We start from the raw sequence: 23,948 nt of genomic DNA, 5'->3' as shown, positions 1-23,948 counted from the left end.
TATGATTTTTTAATGTCACACATCCTCTGAAGCTCTTGTGATCATTTCTTAACCCAGAATGTGAATACCCAAGAGTGAAGCAGGATCCTGTGTTGTTCATGAATAGAGTACTCCCTGAGAGACACGGGAAAAGCCATTTATTTCTTTCAAGTCTCGAAGAGGGTCAAGAGGGGCAACCTCTTAATGCTAATACTGTAGTCAGGATGCGGGCACTTAAGGTACCCACACATGCTGTGTCTCAGATGGCTTAGTCCTCATTCATGACCCAGATCTCTGAGTTTAGTAGTGGTGGTGGGAGAGGGTTGATTTTCATTTTAGTTTTATCTGTATCTTAGTAGAGATATCAGAATAAAAAGTGGCATAAAATACTTCTAGCTTGTTAGAACAAAGAGAACAAGGGGTTTAAATATACCAGGGCTCTCATAAGTATACCCAAGTTAATGACACTCACTGAGGCCCCAGGAGCATTGCTGGATCCATTACTGAGCTTGGTTTTCTTTTTGGTAAATTATGTGCTCTATCATCGACACTTCAATTTTTTCCTTAAGTTTTGATATTCATATAATTTCAGAAATCATAGCTTAAGATAACAGTATTATTTATCCAGACAAGTAAATGAGCACACAGAATTTTTTAAGGCTTCCTTATTGTTTTCAATTCACTACCCTGTTTTTATAAGTTCACTCTATATGTTAAGCATTAACAGAAGAATATTGTATAATTTCCTTTAAATTTTTAAATGTCTAAATAATAGAGAGTTTAAGTAACTTCTTAACTGGTAAAGAATCATAGTCACATTCAATTCAAGGCTTCTTGAACCTTGATAATAGGTTCCTCAAAGTGCTGGATCTAAACTGTGATAGGAAAGACCCTAAACATTTGATCTACAGATACTGACCAAGGAACTTAAAGGAGAGTTGAAAAGATAATCTCAAAGCATATTAAATCATATGTAAAAAATAAAGGTACATAATTGAGATTTTAGGACAAAAGATACTACTGAGACAGGCTCTTGGAAATTAGTGGGAGCGTGAGTCTCCTGGAGATTTCTCTGAGAAGAAAAGTAGAAAAAAATACAGGTTCAAGGCATCTGGCAATGTGCCAAAAGTGGGAAGGCAGGGGGTAGTCTTGGCATCAGTAATCAAGTTATCCCATGGGGATCTCCCAGCCCAACCACTGTATCAGCGTGTGTGTGTACTTTAGTCATGTCCGACTCTCTGTGACCCCATGGACTGTAGTCCGCCAGGCTCCTCTGTCCATGGGATTTTCCAGGCAAGAATAGTGGAGTGGGTTGCCATTCCCTTCTCCAGGGGCTCTTCTCAACCCAGGGATCAAACTGCCATTTCTTATAGCTCTTGCATGGCCAGGTGGGCTCTTTACCACTAGGGCCACCATCCTGAACCAAACACTGGGGGGCACCTGATGGTGGCACAGTACAGAGCTAGAATAATAATTCTGGGAAGGCCCTCGGTCTGCCAAGGCTCGGGGTATTCAGGAACGAAGAGAGGTGCCCAGAAAAGGTCACAGTATCATCCTGCAGCCAGCATGGGCTCCGAAGAACCTCGAGAAAACTGTGGTCTGAATTATGAAGCAGCGCAACTCCAGTAGCCCTCACATGCGAGGGGAGCATCTGAGCACAGTAGAACTTAAGACCCTGCACTATGGGGCACGAGCCCTTGGATTCGAATCATGGCTTTGTCTCCTGTTGGCTGTATCCTTTGTCAAATCATTTTCTTTCTCTGGGGTCCCAATTTCCTGATCTAAAAATGTAGAGAAAAGTGATACTGCCTCATAGACTTGTCATGATGATTAAACAAGTTACTGTATGAAAAGTACTTAGAACAAGGTTTGACATGTAAGAAGCACTGTATTAAATATTAGCCATTATTATATGAGTTTTATACACTTGATGTTTCATGTTAAAATTGTATTTTCTGTGAAGTTAAGCTTTTTGATATATTTTAAGGGACTAGAGCTTGTTTCACATTCAGATACTTTTAGAAGTGGAAATAAGTCCTCTGTTTTACTTGGGAGAAACTGATTAAACCAACCAACAGATTAACTTAGGTGATATACTAGATAGTATATAATTCAGTAATAAATTAGGCATATCATGAAATAGTACATGTTCTGTAGAGTTATAGAAGACTGCTGCTGCTGCTGCTGCTTCAGTCGTGTCCAACTCTGTGCAACCCCGTAGATGGCTATCGGTATTAAAATAATCTGAAAAGGCTTTGTGGATGATGTCCAGAGTCTCAAGGGATGGATAGGACTAAAAGTTAGATCAGACACCCTCCGCTTTTCTAGTAATTTTATGATTCTTAGAGAGCCATTTTTGATGAGGCTGTACACACAATTAATAAGACAAAGCAGGAATGAATACATGCATGCCAAGTGGTATCCGACTCTTTGTGACTCCATGGACTGTAGCCCACCAGGCTCCTCTGTTCATGGGATTTCCCAGGCAAGAGTACTGGAATGGGTTGCCATGTCCTCCTCCAGAGAATCTTGCCAACCCAGGGGAAGACTGAACTGGCATCTCCTCCATCTCTTGCATTGGTGGATTCTTTATCACTGAACCACCAGGGAAGACCTGCAGGACTGAAAATATATTGCCAAATTGATCTACCATGACAAGAATTCATTTGGGAATAACAGAGGTGGTGTGGATAAACCTCAATAAAGACAATCAAGTTATAAGTTCCTCAAAAGTAAGAGGTAGGAAATGGTGAGTCAAAGACAATTACTGAACAGAGTAATAATGTGCTGTGGTTTAGATGACCAGATGCGTTTTAAGTCTCCCAAGGAGAACAAGTTCTTGACTATAAAGTTGTAGAAAAAAGTTTAATTAACTGAATGTACCACATAACATCTGAAAGTGAGAAAATTAGCCTGGCAGAGAGATGCAGGCAGATAGTGAGATCTAGCTCTCCGCCAGAAGTCTACGGGCTTCAGATCCTCTTCCTTTGTTTGTTCAGGTCCTCTCAATGGGGAGGGGAGATGAGTCAACACAGGCAAGCTCTCCCATCTCTACAATTCCATCCCTCACAGATCTGAGTGTGCCAGATGAAGTTGGAGGATGTGGAGGGATGAGACTCTGGCAGACAAAGCTTATTTACCTTTTTTCTATGGCCTCATCCTGAAAGAACAGTCTTCATCTAATATATAGTTTTTCCCTTTGTTCTAAATGATAGCAGGGACTATCTGTGGACTGCAGCCTATAACTGCATCTTTCAAGCATGACACATAAAATGCACAATCATGTTTTCAAACTCCACCTTTTCTGGCCCTCTCTCCATTCCTCCCCTGTCCTACCCTGTCTCACTGACACGCCAATCATTGTGTCTGCCCTCCTGCAGCCCACTTTAAAGAAGGGCATCCCAGTCAGATCCTGATGGAATAGCCCGAGGGGACTATTTTTGGTACCAGGTGAACCCATACACTTTGGATGGAGTTAACTGTAGCAAGGTCAGCAGCTTAAGTGAAAGGCTGATTCCTATTCACTGAGGTCCCCAGAGCTGCCCTCAACACAAATCTGGAAGGACCTTCCAGGCCTTGTGATAGACCTTCTGTTCTTCCTGAGGCAGGCAGTTAGCCAGTCCTTCCTTGGGATTTCTCATTAGTCCCTTGCCCCCACTAATCGAGGCAACTTGAGAGTCCCTCATCCTTGAAAACTGAGGATCTGAAACACCTCTTCAAGTCTTCAAGTTAGTGTCTTTTGCCACAGTCAATTGTCAACTAATATTTGTAGTTTTCTAAGTGGCACATAGAAGTGAACTCCTTGTTGCCAAATTCAGACTTAAATTGAAGAAAGTGGGGGAAACTACAAAACCATTCAGGTATGACCCAAATAGAATCCCTTATGATTGTACAGTGGAAGTAAGAAATAGATTTAAGGGACTAGATCTGACAGAGTGCCTGATGACTATGGATGGAGGTTCATGACATTGTACAGGAGACAGTGATCAAGACCATCCCCAAGAAAAAGGAATGTAAAAAAGCAAAATGGCTGTCTGAGGAGACCATACAAATAGCTGTGAAAAGAAGAGAAGCAAAAAGCAAAGGAGAAAAGGAAAGATATACCCATTTGAATGCAGAGTTCCAAAGAATAGCAAGGAGAGATAAGAAAGCCTTCCTCAGTGATCAGTGCAAAGAAATAGAGGAAAACAACAGAATGGGAAAGACTAGAGATTTCTTTAAGAAAATCAGAGCTACCAAGGGAACATTTTATGCAAAGATGGGCTCAATAAAGGACAGAAATAGTATGGACCTGACAGAAGCAGAAGATATTAACAAGAGGTGGAAAGAATACACAGAACTGTACAAAAAAGATCTTCACGACCCAGTTAATCATGATGGTGTGATCACTCACCTAGAGTGAGACATCCTGGAATGTGAAGTCAAGTGAGCCTTAGGAAGCATCACTACAAACAAAGTTAATGGAGGTCTAGTGGAGGTGATGGAATTCTAGTTGAGCTATTTCAAATTCGAAAAGAAGATGCTGTGAAAGTACTTAAATCAATATGCCAGCAAATTTGGAAAACTCAGCAGTGGCCACAGGACTGGGAAAGGTCGGTTTTCATTCCAATCCCAAAGGCAATGCCAAAGAATACTCAAACTACCACACAATTGCACTCATCTCACACGCTAGTCAAGTAATGCTCAAAATTCTCCAAGCCAGACTTCAGCAATACATGAACCATGAACTTCCAGATGTTCAAGCTGGTTTTAGAAAAGGCAGAGGAACCAGAGATCAAATTGCCAACATCCGCTGGATCATTGAAAAAGCCAGAGAATTCCAGAAAAACATATATTTCTGCTTTATTGACTATGCCAAAGCCTTTGACTGTGTGGATCACAATAAACTGTGGAAAATTCTGAAAGAAATGGGAATACCAGACCACCTGAGTTGCTTTTTGAGAAACCTGTATGCAGGTCAGGAAGAAACAGTAAGAACTGGGCATGGAACAACAGACTGGCTCCAAATAGGAAAAGGAGTACGTCAAGGCTGTATATTGTCACCCTGCTTATTTAACTTATATGCAGAGTATATCATGAGAAATGCTGGGCTGGAGGAAGCATAAGCTGGAATCAGGATTGCCAGGAGAAATATCAATAACCTCAGATATGCAGATGATACCACCCTTATGGCAGCAAGTGAAGAAGAACTAAAGAGCCTCTTGATGAAACTGAAAGAGGAGAGTGAGAAAGTTGGCTTAAAACTCAGCATTCAGTCCCGGTCCCATCAGTTCATGGCAAATAGATGGGGAAACAGTGGAAACAGTGCCAGACTTTATTTTTCTGGGCTCCAAAATCACGGCAGATGTTTAATGCACCCATAAAATTAAAAGATGTTTACTCTTTGGAAGGAAAGTTATGACCAACCTAGACAGCATATTAAAAAGCAGAGACATTACTTTGCCAACAAAGGTCCGTCTAGTCAAGTCTATGGTTTTTCCAGCAGTCATGTATGGATGTGAGAGTTGGACTATAAAGAAAGCTGAGGGCCAAAGAATTGATGCTTTTGAACTGTGGTGTTGGAGAAGACTCTTGAGAGTCCCTTGGACTGCAAGGAGATCCAACCTGTCCATCCTAAAGGAGATCAGTCCTGGGTGTTCATTGGAAGGAATGATGTTGAAGCTGAAACTCCAATACTTTGGCCACCTGATGTAAAGAGCTGACTCACTGGAAAAGACCCTGATGCTGGGAAAGGTTGAGGGCAGGAGGAGAAGGGGACAACAGAGGATGAGATGGTTGGATGGCATCACCGACTCAATGGACATGAGTTTGGTTGGACTCCGGGAGTTGGTGATGGACAGGGAGGCCTGGAGTGCTACGGATCATGGGGTTGCAAGAGTTGGACATGACTGAAAGACTGAACTGAATTGAACTGAAGTTTCACTTGTGGTGGAGAACCCGACTGCTAATGCTGGAGACATAAGAAATGTGGGTTCAATCCCTGGGTCCGGAAGATCCCCTGGAGGAGGGCATGACAACCCACTCCAGTATTCTTGCCTGGAGAATCCCATGGACAGAGGAGCCAGGTGGGTGACAGTCTATAGGGTTTCTAAGAGTTGGACATGACTAAAGCAACTCAGCATGCAAGTAAATATACACCATTGCTTCTTTCAGAGGTAATTTTACTAATAAAGGGCATTTCTGTTGTTGTTTAGTTACTCAGTCATATCTGACTCTGCAACCCCATGGACTGCAGCAGGTCAGGCCTCCCTGTCCTTCACTATCTCTTGGAGTTTACTCAAACTCTTGTCCATTGAGTCGGTGATGCCATCGAACCATCTCATCCTCTTTTGTCCCCTTCCTCTCTTGCCTTCAATCCTTCCCAACATCAGGGTCTTTTCCAATGAGCTGGCTCTTCACATTAGGTCGCCAAATTTTCAGGGCTTCAAATTCAGCATTAGTCCTTCCAATGAATATTCAGGGTTAAGACTGAAAAACCCAGACCTACATAAATAATCACTAATGGTAGAATTTTAGAAACAAACCAAATAGCAGGAAGGTATATTTTTGACAGGGCCTCTGCCTGGAGTTCCTTAATCATATCATATAGTTTCCAATGTTGAATGCTGAAAAAAACCCTAGAGCATGGGATCAAAGTCTTAGCTTTGGGCCCTAACCTAGCTCTATTTCTTACTACTTCTTTAAATCATGGGCAAGCCCTTAATTCTTTGGATCTCAGTTTTCTGATTTGCATATTTATTGTCAGAATAAATAAATAAATAAACAATAAGGGCTCTTCTAGCTCTAATATTCTGTCATATTTCTACTATTCAACCACAAGAGCAGCCTATCCATTAAAGTTCATGAAACAGAGATTCTTTGCAAAAGTTAAATTCTCTGAGTGTTTAGAACATACATTCTCATGAACTCCCCCTAATCCCTTGGAATGGAGAGAGATTCTATACAGTATACATTCTGGGAAAAGGAGAGAAAAATAATACCTGTGTGGGAAAGATTTTACTATCAGTGGTGGGAATGCAAACTAGTACAGCCACTATGGAGAACAGTGTGGAGATTCCTTAAAAAACTGGAAATAGAACTGCCTTATGATCCAGCAATCCCACTGCTGGGCATACACACTGAGGAAACCAGAAGGGAAAGAGACACGTGTACTCCAGTGTTCATCACAGCACTGTTTATAATAGCCAGGACATGGAAGCAACCTAGATGTTCATCAGCAGATGAATGGATAAGAAAGCAGTGGTACATATACACAATGCAGTATTACTCAGCCATTAAAAAGAATACATTTGAATCAGTTCTAATGAGGTGGATGAAACTGGAGCCTATTATACAGAGTGAAGTAAGCCAGAAAGAAAAACACCAATACAGTATACTAACGCATATATATGGAATTTAGAAAGATGGTAACAATAACCCTGTGTACGAGACAGCAAAAGAGACACTGATGTATAGAACAGTCTTATGGACTCTGTTGGAGAGGGAGAGGGTGGGAAGATTTGGGAGAATGGCATTGAAACATGTATAATATCATGTATGAAATGAGTTGCCAGTCCAGGTCCGATGCACGATACTGGATGCTTGGGGCTGGTGCACTGGGACGACCCAGAGGGATGGTATGGGGAGGGAGGAGGGAGGAGGGTTCAGGATGGAGAACACATGTATACCTATGGCGGATTCACTTTGATATTTGGCAAAACTAAGAACAGTCTTATGGACTCTGTGGGAGAGGGAGAGGGTGGGAAGATTTGGGAGAATGGCATTGAAACATGTAAAATATCATGTATGAAAAAAAATAAAAATAAAAATAAAATAAAATTAAAAATAAAAATAAAAAAATAAATAAAAAGACAGAACATACATCCATTACAAAAGTATAATTTGTGTTTACTAATTGCCAGTTGAAAATATTAGAACAATTAAAAATTAGACTCAAATAAGATTCAATATTGGGCTTCCCAGGAAGTTCAGTGGTAAAGGATCTCTCTGCCAATGCAGGGAATGCAGGAGATGCAGGTTTGATCCCTGGGTTGGGAAGAACCCCTGGAGGAGGAAATGGCAACCCACTCTAGTGTTCTTTCCAAGAAAATCTCATGGACAGAGGAGACTGGTGGGCTATATAGTCCATGGGATTACAGAGTTGGACACGACAGAGTGACTGAATATACACACAAGATTCAATATTAAGAAATTACAGGAAACAGCACTGTATTTCTCTCCTTAAAATGTTTACTAGGGTAATGATTACAGCTAATGTTTATGGAACATCTAAAATCTGCTAGCACTTTTTCTATCCTTTCAAAAATTAAAGTTCAAAAGATTTTTGTATTATAAAATGAACCACCCACTTGACAGATTTGGAATCTAACTGATAATCAGCATATTGTGCCCAGACTCTTATCTTCTTGTTCACTAGTGTTTTCCCAGACCGGCTTAATAAAAACTAGATTAACAACAGAAGATAGTCACCAAATATTCCAACATTTGTATTGTCTTAGAGATGAAAGTAGTGAGTCCATATCCCATCATAAATCTTTTTCCAAATTGTTTTTCAGGACATAGTTCAAGTAGAACAACCAATTTATTTCTGTCAGCTCTCTGACCTCTTTACTGAGTAATGTGTTACATGTAGAGGCTGGTTAGCAAACAATAGCTTTTGCTACAGAAACGCTGACTAAGGCCTCCTGCTAGACAGTCCGCATTGCTGCTTTTCTGTCCCTGGGGTAAAAGACACAAGCTTGTTGTGGAAATGACAGCTTTATACCCATGACTGTTCACCCTAAGATCATCACAAATGTGAGATGTGTCTATACACAAGAATACATGCACACTCACACATTCACAGCTAGTCTTACTTGGTAAAATGACTTGTTGCTTCCAGGTCTGTATCTTGTGGACGAAGATTATTATACACATATTTCAGGTCTTGGATTCCGCTTAGCTCGGGCAATCCTGCATGTAACATCTTAGCAAAACAAAAACACACAAACAAAACAAACAAAAAAAACTCAATAAATGTAAATAAAATCTCCATTCTTGTCTTCTGTAGAAGAGGCATGTTCAGCAAGAGAAAATAGAAATAATAAGAGCTCTAGTGTGTGAATTTCTGAATCCATGATTTAAAATCTAAATGATCTTGAATTTTCTCCTTTTTAAAGTGGATGTAAGAAATACCCAACATGTTCTGGGAGAATCAACTAGTAATGATTAAGAAAGAGCTATACATATAAATTATAACACAAAAATTATATCACAATACCTATTTTTAAGAAGAAAAACTTAATCCCTCCAAACATGTAAATGAAGCATCCAGGTCAAATGGTGTGTAAGGAAAGGAAAAAACTCATCTTTCTGTTGCTTAATCTTATGCCCCATTCCTTTGCTTTTTAATCTTGTGTTCTTTCATGAATCAATGACTCTTACTATAAGAACATATTTTTCCCTAGTTAAGTGGTGACTGAATTTATTAAAAAATATTAAAACAATGAAAAAAAGATTAAACCATACAAAGTTTCAGGTATTTTTTTGCCAAACTTAGGGAAAATGCTCTGTTTAAATTATAGTGCATATTGAAGGGGTAATACTCTCTTTAGTTATAGGCAAACATCTTAGAAAAAAATAGATCTTTGAGATAAATGTGAGTTCTGAGAAAAAAAGAATGTCATCAGTATCTCATGACTAAAATAAATTACTTCCTGCTCTGGAATAGAGGAAGGGAAGTTAAGAACAGTTGTGGGAAGTTAAGAACAATGCTGTTGATCCTAAAAATAAAGAAAAGACTGAAGAACTTCCTGAAGGTCCAGTGGTTAAGGCTTTGCCTTCCAATGAAGGGGGTGCAGGTTTGATCCCTGGTTAGGAAGATAATCGGAGAAGGCAATGGCACCCCACTCCAGTACTCTTGCCTGGAAAATCCCATGGTTGGAGAAGCCTGGTAGGCTGTAGTCCATGGGGTCGCTAAGAGTCAGACACGACTGAACATCTTCATTTTCACTTTTCACTTTCACGCATTGGAGAAGGAAATGGCAACCCACTTCAGTGTTCTTGCCTGGAGAATCCCAGGGACGCGGAGCCTGGTGGGCTGCCGTCTATAGGGTCGCACAGAGTCAGACACGACTGAAGTGACTTAGCAGCAGCAGCAGTAGGAAGATAATATCCCCTACGCCTTGTGGCCACAATACCAAAACATAAAACAGGAACAATATTGTAACACATTCAATAAAGACTTTAAAAAGGGTCCACATTAAAAAAAATCTAAAAAAAAAAAAGAATAAACTGAGTGTGGCTATGGAGGATGGCTGAAGTTGTGACTGACTTGATGAAGTTCAAGTGGAAAAAAATGGATTTGAAACTACTTTCCCTTCCTACTCTTTACACATAGGCTGAGGGACCAGCATAAATAGATGGACAGAGGAGAGCAAGATATCTTCCATTTGTTTACAGACAGAGATCCAAGACAGATTTCAGGAACACTGGGTATCCTGTAGGTGAGTCACAAGAGATGGGACTGAAAAGGCTAAGAATGTGGGATGTTTTAGCAATAGGAAATATGCTATGCTATGCTATGCTAAGTCACTTCAGTTGTGTCCGACTCTGTGTGACCCCATAGATGGCAGCCACCAGGCTCCCCTGTCCCTGGGATTCTCCAGGCAAGATCACTGGAGTGGGTTGCCATTTCCTTCTCCAGTGCATGAAAGTGAAAAGTGAAAGCGAAGTCGCTCAGTCGTGTCCGACTCTTAGCGACCCCATGGACTGCAGCCTACCAGGCTCCTCCATCCATGGGATTTTCCAGGCAAGAATACTGGAGTGGGGTGCCATTGCCTTCTCCAAAATATTCTGTACTTTATCCTAAAGGCAAAGAAAGCTCCTTTCATGTTTATATATGAGTATAAAAAGAATGAATTGTGTTTGAGAAAGATTATCATGGTTACATGTGAAAAATAAAGTGGGGCCAAATAAGAGGCTAGATTGGAGACTGTTGAGGAATGCAGAAAAGCTACTAGAGTTTAATTATACCTGCTGCTGCTACTGCTGCTAAGTCGCTTCAGTCGTGTCCGACTCTGTGCGACCCAATAGACGGCAGCCCACCAGGCTCCCCCGTCCCTGGGATTCTCCAGGCAAGAATATTGGAGTGGGCCGCCATTTCCTTCTCCAATGCATGAAAGTGAAAAGTGAAAGTGAAGTCACTCAGTCATGTCCGACTCTTAGCGACCTCATGGATTGCAGCCTACCAGGCTCCTTCGTCCATGGGATTTTCCAAGCAAAAGTACTGGAGTGGGGTTCCATTGCCTTCTCCGTTAAATATACCTAGGGGATAGAATTGAGAAAACTAGGTGGTTGACTGGATATATTTGGCAGACTGGGTGGGGCCTAAAGCATAAATACAGATTTGGGGGTTATTAGCATACAGATATTGGAGAAGGAAATGGCAACCCACTCCAGTGTTCTTGCCTGGAGAATCCCAGGGGCGGGGGAGCCTGGTGGGCTGCCGTCTATGGGGTCGCACAGAATCAGACATGACTGAAGCGACTTAGCAGCAGCAGCTTACAGATAGTAATTGAAACCATGGGAATGGATTAAGTTGTCCTGGGAAGTTGTTAGCTGTTTTTCCCTGTGAATGACCCAGCATCTTAAATTCATGATATCTAACGTTGAGCAAATTTTCTTCTATAAACTCTTCCTCCTGCTTCTTATTTCATATCTCACTGCCACCATTGTCCAAATAACAAGAAGTGAACGTGTTAGTCACCCAGTCGAGTCTCTTTGTGACTCCAAGGACTGTAGCCCATCAGGCTCCTCTGTCCATGGCATTCTCCAGGAAAGAATACTGGAGTGGGAAGCCATTCCCCTCTCCAGGGGATCTTCCTGACCCAGGGCTCAAACCCAGGTCTCCCACCTTGCAGGAAGATTCTTTACTGTCTGAGACACCAGGGAAGCCCATAGTAACAAGAAATTCATATCTTATTTGAGTTTGTCTTCTTCCTGATTCCCAATGACAATTATTGTTCCAGCTCAGCTCCCCATCTTCATTTGCTTAGATAACTTGAATAGCTTTTTTTCTGGCTCTTCAATCCTTATCTAATTACGTAATTTCTAAGTTATCTGTCTAAAATCCAAGCTACATGGATTTTAGTATGATGGTACTTCCTTCATCAAAAACAAGGAAACTTCTAGGTTCTCAGATGGCTATATCTCAGGTGGCTATATAAGTCCAAAATTTTCATCCTGGTCATAAATGACTTTCTTAATCTAACTGTGATCTAACACTTCAACCTTACTATCTACATAGGCCTCCACCTGTGCCACAGACTGGGTGCACTTGGTCACCTCCATTTCTAACACATGTCATGCCCATGGTCTTTAAGCCTTCACACATACTTATGATTTTCTTTCAGTCAGGATTCCTTTCTTCTCTTCCCTTATCTGTTGAAATTCTTTTTGAAGGCTCATCTCAAATACTTCTTCCTCCTTGAAAGCACCACAGATGCTCTTGATAAGATTTCATAATTTGCTTTCTTTGTACAGTAATCCTATTTTGGCAACAGCTCTTGCAAAGAACTTATTGCTGCCTAGCTTTAACTATGTTTTGTTTGAGTGTATGTCACATTAGATTTTAAGTTCTTTGAGAATAGAAATTAAGTTTTTAGTCCATGTTGAATTATCTATATTGCATAACATGGTGCTTTGTAGTTAGAACTTAATGAATGTCTGAATTAATGAATGCATGAGTGAATGAAAAAATATCTGACCCTGTGAGGCATTGAAAACCTACAGATAGAACTTCAGTCCCAAGTAATAAACTTAAAATCAACCATAGGGAGATACACTGCCAAGAGCAACTAAAACCTAGATTAGGTTCTATCAGTTCTGTACTTAAGAGTTCCAGAGACATGTGTGCACTTATTGAGACAGTGTCCCCCTTTAACACGCTATGACTGTCTGTTTGCTATGAACACCTAGAGCTGAATTCCTTTCTAGTTTCTCTGAATATTCCGAATTCACACATGCTCCTTTAGGACTATGTCAAACATTTCCTTGGGAAGTAGACCTTATACTTACCCTTCCTACACACACACACACACACACACACACACACACACCACACCAGTGGTCTGCCAAGTATAGATGACTTCAGATCCAAATTCTCTCCCTTTCATGTGGCTGATTAAAGGAAACAAGTGCTAACTTTGCCCTTGTTGATGGGCTTAATTCCTTAGAAATATGGCTTTTAGTGTTGCAATTCTGCATGTGAGAGTAAGGACGGTCTCAAACTTGGGTGCACTTAGCCAGGTCTGTTCACTGACCCACAGAGATGTGGTTCAAGTGCCTTCCAGCTTCGATTACATGGGTCAAAACTGTAGTTGGGCTTCCCCGGTGGGCTCAGTGGTAAAGAATCTGCCTACAATGCAGAAGATGTGGGTTAGATCGCAGGGTTGGGAAGATCCACTGGAGCAAGAAATGGCAACCCACTCCAGTATTCTTGCCTGGGAAATCCCATGGAAAGAGGAACCTGGCAGGCTAAAGTTCACGGGGCCACAAGAATTGGACATGACTTAGTGACTAAATCATCAACAATAATCTTAATTGGGGCAATAAGAAAGAGAAAGGGTGGCTAGTACAGATAAACAGAAAAGTTCCTTCTTAAAACATGGGAACATTAAAATTTTTTTTTTAATTCTGTTTTTCTCTTACTAAGTCCAAATCTATCTTGATAGTTATGCTTCAGAAAGCAGACACTCTTTGCCACCACGTAGAGAAGTTAGAAAGATTTCTGCTGGGAAATATTGGATATAAAAATGGGTGTGATAAACATTTTAAACTGGGTGAATGGTCCCTATGTTCTTTGGGAGCCTTCCATAATGACTGCTATTGATTTTTTAATAAGAGAAAAGCTGATGAAATACAGGCTTTTATGTTAGTGAATCCAGCCAGCAACACTCTTGGGTCTCTACAGATGTTTTGCTTTTAAGCAAGATGGGAATTTCATGGATTATTTTTCCCCAGCTTTTCCCAGGAGTAAACAAAAAGGACTGTGAATATCTGGAAATGGGCTGTTCTCTACCAAGGATGAGCAATGAACTCCACAGCAGACACCAAATGTTTATGTCTTATAATCCTTTGTTATTGACCATTCATGGAGGGCAGAATTTATGACTCATGTCAAGTACTTCTCAAGTCATAACTAGGTTATGGCACAGTAGATTAAGTTCTTTTTGAATAAGTTAACACATAAAGAGTCATTTGAGAGAGAGTTGAGGGAAATATAGATTACACACAGAGGTGGAAAGTAACCCAAAAGGAGTCCATGTGTAGGCCAGAATTGGAATGGAAAAAAAAGTAGCTTGGGGTGAAGAGAATGGGATTGATATGTACACACTACTATATATAAAATAGCAAAGGGAACTCTACCCAATACTCTGTGGTGACCTAGATGGGAAGGAAATCCAAAAAAGAGCAAAAAGTCAGTGTTAGTCGTTCAGTTGTGTCCAATTCTTTGCAACCCCATGGACTACAGCCCACTAGCTTCCTCTGTCCATGAGATTCTCCAGGCAAGAATATTGGAGTGAGTTCTATTCCCTTCTCCAGGGATCTTCTCAACCCAGGGATCGAACCCCAGTCTCCCACATTGCAGGCACATTCTTTACCATTTGAGTCACCAGGGATGCCCACTAAAAATGTCAACAGAGTGTATGTATGTATATAGATAGCTGATTCACTTTGCTGTACAGCAGAAACCAATACAACATTGTTAATCAACTATACTACAATTAAGAAACAAACAAAAAATCCCCAGAGGTTGGCACTGGTACTGCAGTTCTTCTGACAATGAATACTTCTTTTTCCAATAGACTATAAACTCCATGGGGACAGAAATTCTGTTCATCCCTTTACAGATATATCTCCAGAGCCTAGCATAGTGACATAGATGCAGCCAATCTTCAACAAATATTTGTTGAGTGATAGAATAGATAACTAAATGCTGTAAAACAATCTTCTGTAAATTTAAATTTGGTCTTTATTTTATAAGAAGCTCTACCAGAGAAGATATGGTCTTGAAAACTTTACTGATGCTTTCTTTACCTACAGAACCCCATAAGAAAGAAATGTGAAGAGCAGAGAATCAAGAGGTAAGTAATCAGAAACAGAGATATAACATTGCTGTTTTACACATGTGTGTGGGATCACAAAAGAGCCCGAGACAACTTAGTGACTAAATAACAACAACGTTCATTTGTCTAATTGGTCTGTTTCCCAGGTGGGGCTCAGTGGTAAAGAATCAGCCTGCCAATGCAGGAGACATGGTTTTCATCCTTGGATCAGGAAGATCCCCTGGAGCAGGAAATGGAAACCCACTCCAGTATTCTTCCCTGTAAAATTCCATGAACAAAGGAGCCTGGCACCAGGGTTACCGTCCATGGGGTCGCAGAGTCGAACACGACTGAGCACACATGCACATGCTAATTGGCCCACATTGCATCTGATCTCTGTTTCAATTTCTGTAAAAGTCTAAATCTAAGATTATAAGATTAATCTGAATTAGTATCATTCACTGCCAATTTTTATTCCTTAGCCTAAAAGTCACACTTGAATAATTAAAACAGGGAATTTTTTTGCAAATACTATTTACCAGAATCCTTCAATGTCTGATTTTAATGTTATTTTATGAAAAATTGACTACTTGAGTAAAATATCACATATCTACTTCTTTAGATGAAATAACATTGTATATCCTCTTTAATGACTATTTAATATATTATGACTCACATGCTAAAAGTTTTCTTTTTAGGTAAGTGGAAATGTTTATTAAACAAAAGAAAAAAGCTCACCAATACCTTTTAGAATCTTTTTTTTTTTTCTTCAAAAGGCTGTTCTTTCACATTATTTTAACATCCTTGTCATTCAGCATAATTTTACTGTCAGCTAAGAAACAGTATAAAATGGGAGGAGGAGCCAAGATGGCGGAGGAGTAGGACGGGGAGAACACTTTCTCCCCCACAAATTCATCAAAAGAGCATTTAAACGTCGAGTAAATTCCACAAAACAACTTCTGAATGCCGGCAGAGGACATCAGGCACCCAGAAAAGCAGCCCAACTCTTCGAAAGGAGGTAGGAAAAAATATAAAAGACAAAAAAAGAGACAAAAGAGGGAGGGACGGAGTTCCGTCCCGGGAAGGGAGTCTTAAAAAGAGAGAAGTTTCCAAACACCAGGAAACCCTCTCACTGCCGAATCTGTGCCGAGCTTTGGAAGCACAGAGGGCAACATAAAAGGGAGGGGAAAAAAAAATAATAAACAATTAAAAATCGCGGATTGTGAGCCCTATGGTAACTCCCCCAGCGGAGAAGCAGCGCAGACGCCTGCACACGGCATTAGCGAGCGGGGGCTGGGCAGGGAAGTGCGGCACGGGCTGTGTCCCTTAGAGTAAGAATCGGGCCGAATGTCCTGAGCGCTATCTGAGCGAAATAATTTGGGCTAGCAAACCAGACTGTGGGATATCTACCACGCGAAAAGCCAGCCCTAACCTAAGACACCGCCAGGCCCGCGCACAGAACAAAGGACTGAACAGAGATAGCCGGCTGCAGACCTTCCCCCTCCGGTGACAGGCAGCCAGAGCCGGAAGGGGGCAATCGCAGCCCCAGAGAGACACTATCTATAAAACTGTAAGCAGGCTTCTTTGCTAACTAAAACTTCTTGGGGGTCTGGACGGTCAACATCTGCCTGAGAAGGTGCGCCGGTTTTACACCCAGATAACCGAGTGGCGGGGAGGCGATAAGTCGCAGCATTGGCGCCCGCCAAACACCTCATCACCTGAGCTGCTCGACCTGGGAAGAACACAAAACGCAGGCCCAACCGAGTCTGCGCCTCTGAGGACTACCCGAGTGCCTGAACCTGAGCGGCTTGGACCTGGGAGCTCAGTCCAGGGCCGGCCTCTGATTGTTCCCGGCGGAACAACCTAGAGCCCAAGCAGTGTGGGCAGGGAGGCTACACGCGCCGTGAGCGGGGGCAGACCCAGTGTGGCTGAGGCACTGCGAGCGCACGCCAGTGTTATCTGTTTGCAGCATCCCTCCCTCCCTCCCCACAGCGCGGCTGAACAAGTGAGCCTAAATTAAAAAAAAAAAAAAAAAATAGTGTCCTCAACCATCCCCTTTGTGTCAGGGCGGGAACCAGACACTGAAGAGACCAGCAAACAGAAGAAGCTATAACAGAGGGAAACGCCTTGGAAGCTACAGGCCATAGATTAAAACCCTGTGGTTACTACGGATTACATAGGAAGGGGCCTATAGATCTTGAGAAATATAAGTCGGACTAAGGAACTGCCAAAAATGAACTGAACCCACAATACTCACAACAAAACCAGAGAAAGACCTAGATATATTTTTACTATTTTTACGATCAATCTTTCTTTCTTTCTTTTTTTTTTAATTAAAAAAAATTTTTTTAAGTCCTCTATTGTCCTTTAATTTTCACTTTTATAACTATTACTTTGCAAAAAAAAAAAAAAAAGACCCTATTTTTTTTTTTTTTTCTTCTTCAGCAAACTTCATATATATATTTTATAATTTTTTGACCGTGGTTTTTTTTTTTCTTTTTTCTTTTTCTTCTTTTCCTTAACATTGTATTTTTGAAATTCCAAACTCTACTCTAGATTTTTAATTTTAGCCTTTTGATATGTTATCAATTTTGTACCTATAGTTTTTTTCATAATTGCTGTGACTTTTTTTTTCCTCTGTTTCTTTCACTTCTTCTTTTATATAACATCGTATATCTGCAATTCCAAACTCTACTCAAGATTTTTAATTTATGCTTTTTGGTATTTGATATCAATTTTGTACCTGTATTTTCTTTATAATTTTTGCGACATTGTTTTTGTTGGTTTGTTTGTTTTCTCTCTTTATTTTTCTTCTTCTTCTTCTTCTTTTTTTTTTTTTTTTTTTAACGTTGTATTTTTGAAATTCCAAACTCTACTCTAGATTTTTAATTTTTGCTGTTTGGTATTAGTTATCAATTTTGTACCTGTAGTTTCTTTATTACTTTCACGACCTTGTTTGTTTTTCTTTGTTCGTTTTTTCTCTCTTTCTTTTCCTTCTCCTTTTCATTAACATCGCATTTTTGAAATTCCAAACTCTACTCTAGATTTCTAATTTTTGTTTTTATGTATTTGTTACCAATTTTGTACCTTTAAGAACCCAATCGTCAGGACCCATTTTTCACTAGTGTACGAGATTACTGGCTTGACTGCTCTCTCTCCCTTTGGACTCTCCATTTTCTCCACCAGGTCACCTGTATCTCCTCCCTAACCCCTCTCTACTCTACCCAACTCTGTGAATTTCTGTGTGTTCCAGACGGTGGAGAACACTTAAGGAACTGTTTACTGGCTGGATCTGTCTCCCTCCTTTTCATTTCCCCCTTTTATCCTTCTGGCCACCTCTGTCTCCTGCCTCCTTCTTCTCTTCCCTGTATAACTCCGTGAACATCTCTGAGTGGTCTAGTTGTGGAGTGCACATAAGGAAGTGACTACTGGCTAGCCCACTCTCTCCACTATTGATTCCACCTCATCTCATTTGGGTCACCTCTAACTCCCTCCTCCCTCTTCTCTTCTCCATGTAACGCTGTGAACCTCTCTGAGTGACCCTCACAGTAGAGAAACTTTTCATCTTTAACTTAGATGTTTTATCAGTGGTGCTGTATAGAAGGAGAAGTTTTGAAACTACTGTAAAATTAAGACCGATAACTGGAAGTAGGAGGCTTAAGTCCAATCCCTGACTCCAGGGAACTCCTGACTCCAAGGAACATTAATTGACAGGAGCTCACCAAACGCCTCCATACTGACACTGAAACCAAGCACCACACAAGGGCCAACAAGTTCCAGGGAAAGACATAACAAGCAAATTCTCCAGCAACAAAGGAACACAGCCCTGAGCTTCAAGATACAGGCTGCCCAAAGTCACCCCAAAACCATAGACATCTCATAACTCATTACTGGACATTTCATTACACTCCAGAGAGAAGAAATACAGCTCCATCCACCAGAACATCGACACAAGCTTCCCTAACCAGGAAACCTTAACAAGCCACCTGTACAAACCCACACACAGCGAGGAAACGCCACAATAAAGAGAACTCCACAAACTGCCAGAATACAGAAAGGACACCCCAAACTCAGCAATTTAAACAAGATGAAGAGACAGAGGAATAGCCAGCAGATAAAGGAACAGGATAAATACCCACCAAACCAAACAAAAGAGGAAGAGATAGGGAATCTACCTGATAAAGAATTCCGAATAATGATAGTGAAATTGATCCAAAATCTTGAAATTAAAATGGAATCACAGATAAATAGCCTGGAGGCAAGGATTGAGAAGATGCAAGAAAGGTTTAACAAGGACTTAGAAGAAATAAAAAAGAGTCAATATATAATGAATAATGCAATAAGTGAAATTAAAAACACTCTGGAGGCAACAAATAGTAGAATAACAGAGGCAGAAGATAGGATTAGTGAATTAGAAGATAGAATGGTAGAAATAAATGAATCAGAGAGGATAAAAGAAAAACGAATTAAAAGAAATGAGGACAATCTCAGAGACCTCCAGGACAATATTAAACGCTACAACATTCGAATCATAGGGGTCCCAGAAGAAGAAGACAAAAAGAAAGACCATGAGAAAATACTTGAGGAGATAATAGTTGAAAACTTCCCTAAAATGGGGAAGGAAATAATCACCCAAGTCCAAGAAACCCAGAGAGTCCCAAACAGGATAAACCCAAGGCGAAACACCCCAAGACACATAGTAATCAAATTAACAAAGATCAAACACAAAGAACAAATATTAAAAGCAGCAAGGGAAAAACAACAAATAACACACAAGGGAATTCCCATAAGGATAACAGCTGATCTTTCAATAGAAACTCTTCAAGCCAGGAGGGAATGGCAAGACATACTTAAAGTGATGAAAGAAAATAACCTACAGCCCAGATTATTGTACCCAGCAAGGATCTCATTCAAGTATGAAGGAGAAATCAAAAGCTTTTCAGACAAGCAAAAGCTGAGAGAATTCTGCACCACCAAACCAGCTCTCCAACAAATACTAAAGGATATTCTCTAGATGGGAAACAGAAAAACGGTGTATAAATTCGAACCCAAAACAATAAAGTAAATGGCAACGGGGTCATACTTATCAGTAATTACCTTAAACGTAAATGGGTTGAATGCCCCAACCAAAAGACAAAGACTGGCTGAATGGATACAAAAACAAGACCCCTGCATATGTTGTCTACAAGAGACCCACCTCAAAACAGGGGACACATACAGACTGAAAGTGAAGGGCTGGAAAAAGATTTTCCATGTGAATAGGGACCAAAAGAAAGCAGGAGTAGCAATACTCATATCAGATAAAATAGACTTTAAAACAAAGACTGTGAAAAGAGACAAAGATGGTCACTACATAATGATCAAAGGATCAATCCAAGAAGAAGATATAACAATTATAAATATATATGCACCCAACACGGGAGCACCACAGTATGTAAGACAAATGCTAACAAGTATGAAAGAAGAAATTAACAATAACACAATAATAGTGGGAGACTTTAATACCCCACTCACACCTATGGATAGATCAACTAAACAGAAAATTAACAAGGAAACACAAACTTTAAGTGATACAATAGACCAGTTAGACCTAATTGATATCTATAGGACATTTCATCCCAAAACAATGAATTTCACCTTCTTCTCAAGCGCACATGGAACCTTCTCCAGGATAGATCACATCCTGGGCCATAAAGCTAGCCTTGGTAAATTCAAAAAAATAGAAATCATTCCAAGCATCTTTTCTGACCACAATGCAGTAAGATTAGATCTCAATTACAGGAGAAAAACTATTAAAAAATCCAACATATGGAGGCTGAACAACACGCTGCTGAATAACCAACAAATCACAGAAGAAATCAAAAAAGAAATCAAAATTTGCATAGAAACGAATGAAAATGAAAACACAACAACCCAAAACCTGTGGGACACGGTAAAAGCAGTCCTAAGGGGAAAGTTCATAGCAATACAGGCACACCTCAAGAAACAAGAAAAAAGTCAAATAAATAACCTAACTCTACACCTAAAGCAACTAGAAAAGGAAGAAATGAAGAACCCCAGGGTTAGTAGAAGGAAAGAAATCTTAAAAATTAGAGCAGAAATAAATGCAAAGAAACAAAAGAGACCATAGCAAAAATCAACAAAACCAAAAGCTGGTTCTTTGAAAGGATAAATAAAATTGACAAACCATTAGCCAGACTCATCAAGAAACAAAGGGAGAAAAATCAAATCAATAAAATTAGAAATGAAAATGGAGAGATCACAACAGACAACACAGAAATACAAAGGATCATAAGAGACTACTATCAACAATTATATGCCAATAAAATGGACAACGAGGAAGAAATGGACAAATTCTTAGAAAAGTACAACTTTCCAAAACTCGATCAGGAAGAAATAGAAAATCTTAACAGACCCATCACAAGCACGGAAATTGAAACTGTAATCAAAAATCTTCCAGCAAACAAAAGCCCAGGTCCAGATGGCTTCACAGCTGAATTCTACCAAAAATTTAGAGAAGAGCTAACACCTATCCTGCTCAAACTCTTCCAGAAAATTGCAGAGGATGGTAAACTTCCAAACTCATTCTATGAGGCCACCATCACCCTAATACCAAAACCTGACAAAGATCCCACAAAAAAAGAAAACTACAGGCCAATATCACTGATGAACATAGATGCAAAAATCCTTAACAAAATTCTAGCAATCAGAATCCAACAACACATTAAAAAGATCATACACCATGACCAAGTGGGCTTTATCCCAGGGATGCAAGGATTCTTCAATATCCGCAAATAAATCAATGTAATACACCACATTAACAAATTGAAAAATAAAAACCATATGATTATCTCAATAGATGCAGAGAAAGCCTTTGACAAAATTCAACATCCATTTATGATCAAAACTCTCCAGAAAGCAGGAATAGAAGGAACATACCTCAACATAATCAAAGCTATATATGACAAACCCACAGCAAACATTATCCTCAATGGTGAAAAATTGAAAGCATTTCCTCTAAAGTCAGGAACAAGACAAGGGTGCCCACTTTCACCATTACTATTCAACATAGTTTTGGAAGTTTTGGCCGCAGCAATCAGAACAGAAAAAGAAATAAAAGGAATCCAAATTGGAAAAGAAGAAGTAAAGCTCTCACTGTTTGCAGATGACATGATCCTCTACATAGAAAACCCTAAAGACTCCACCAGAAAATTACTAGAACTAATCAATGAATATAGTAAAGTTGCAGGATATAAAATCAACACACAGAAATCCCTTGCATTCCTATACACTAATAATGAGAAAACAGAAAGAGAAATTAAGGAAACAATTCCATTCACCATTGCAACGGAAAGAATAAAATACTTAGGAATATATCTACCTAAAGAATCTAAAGACCTATATATAGAAAACTATAAAACACTGGTGAAAGAAATCAAAGAGGACACTAACAGATGGAGAAATATACCATGTTCATGGATTGGAAGAATCAATGTAGTGAAAATGAGTATACTACCCAAAGCAATCTATAGATTCAATGCAATCCCTATCAAGCTACCAACAGCATTCTTCACAGAGCTAGAACAAATAATTTCACAATTTGTATGGAAAAACAAAAAACCTTGAATAGCCAAAGCGATCTTGAGAAAGAAGAATGGAACTGGAGGAATCAACCTACCTGACTTCAGGCTCTACTACAAAGCCACAGTTATCAAGACAGTATGGTACTGGCACAAAGACAGAAATATAGATCAATGGAACAAAATAGAAAGCCCAGAGATAAATCCACGCACATATGGACACCTTATCTTCGACAAAGGAGGCAAGAATATACAATGGATTAAAGACAATCTCTTTAACAAGTGGTGCTGGGAAATCTGGTCAACCACTTGTAAAAGAATGAAACTAGAACACTTTCTAACACCATACACAAAAATAAACTCAAAATGGATTAAAGATCTAAACGTAAGACCAGAAACTATAAAACTCCTAGAGGAGAACATAGGCAAAACACTCTCTGACATACATCACAGCAGGATCCTCTATGACCCACCTCCCAGAATATTGGAAATAAAAGCAAAAATAAACAAATGGGACCTAATTAACCTTAAAAGCTTCTGCACATCAAAGGAAACTATTAGCAAGGTGAAAAGACAGCCTTCAGAATGGGAGAAGATAATAGCAAATGAAGCAACTGACAAACAACTAATCTCGAGAATATACAAGCAACTCCTACAGCTCAACTCCAGAAAAATAAATGACCCAATCAAAAAATGGGCCAAAGAACTAAATAGACATTTCTCCAAAGAAGACATACAGATGGCTAACAAACACATGAAAAGATGCTCAACATCACTCATTATCAGAGAAATGCAAATCAAAACCACTGTGAGGTACCATTTCACACCAGTCAGAATGGCTGCAATCCAAAAGTCTACAAGTAATAAATGCTGGAGAGGGTGTGGAGAAAAGGGAACCCTCTTACACTGTTGGTGGGAATGCAAACTAGTACAGCCACTATGGAGAACAGTGTGGAGATTCCTTAAAAAACTGGAAATAGACTTGCCTTATGATCCAGCAATCCCACTGCTGGGCATACACACTGAGAAAACCAGAAGGGAAAGAGACACGAGTACCCCAATGTTCATCGCAGCACTGTTTATAATAGCCAGGACATGGAAGCAACCTAGATGTCCATCAGCAGATGAATGGATAAGAAAGCAGTGGTACATATACACAATGGAGTATTATTCAGCCATTAAAAAGAATACATTTGAATCAGTTCTAATGAGGTGGATGAAACTGGAGCCTATTATACAGAGTGAAGTAAGCCAGAAAGAAAAACACCAATACAGTATACTAACGCATATATATGGAATTTAG

General features: G+C 39.9%; 1 protein-coding gene across 8 annotated transcripts in view; it reads right to left on the bottom strand.

Moving 5' to 3' along the window:
- The window catches only part of PIK3C2G (phosphatidylinositol-4-phosphate 3-kinase catalytic subunit type 2 gamma), a 504,349-nt gene that overhangs the window by 110,404 nt on the left and 369,997 nt on the right, over positions 1 to 23,948 (bottom strand). For all 8 annotated transcript variants that reach the window (XM_044941205.2, XM_044941209.2, XM_044941210.2 and 5 more), the window contains one exon: positions 8,835 to 8,944. In XM_044941205.2, coding sequence (XP_044797140.2) covers positions 8,835 to 8,944 — 110 coding nt within the window. The remainder of the gene's footprint in view (positions 1 to 8,834; positions 8,945 to 23,948) is intronic.

The sequence above is a fragment of the Bubalus bubalis genome, chromosome 4 (assembly GCF_019923935.1).
Source record: "Bubalus bubalis isolate 160015118507 breed Murrah chromosome 4, NDDB_SH_1, whole genome shotgun sequence".
NCBI lineage: Eukaryota > Metazoa > Chordata > Mammalia > Artiodactyla > Bovidae > Bubalus > Bubalus bubalis.
The sequence above is the reverse complement of the archived record's forward strand: the minus strand, read 5'-3'. Positions and strand labels throughout refer to the sequence as shown.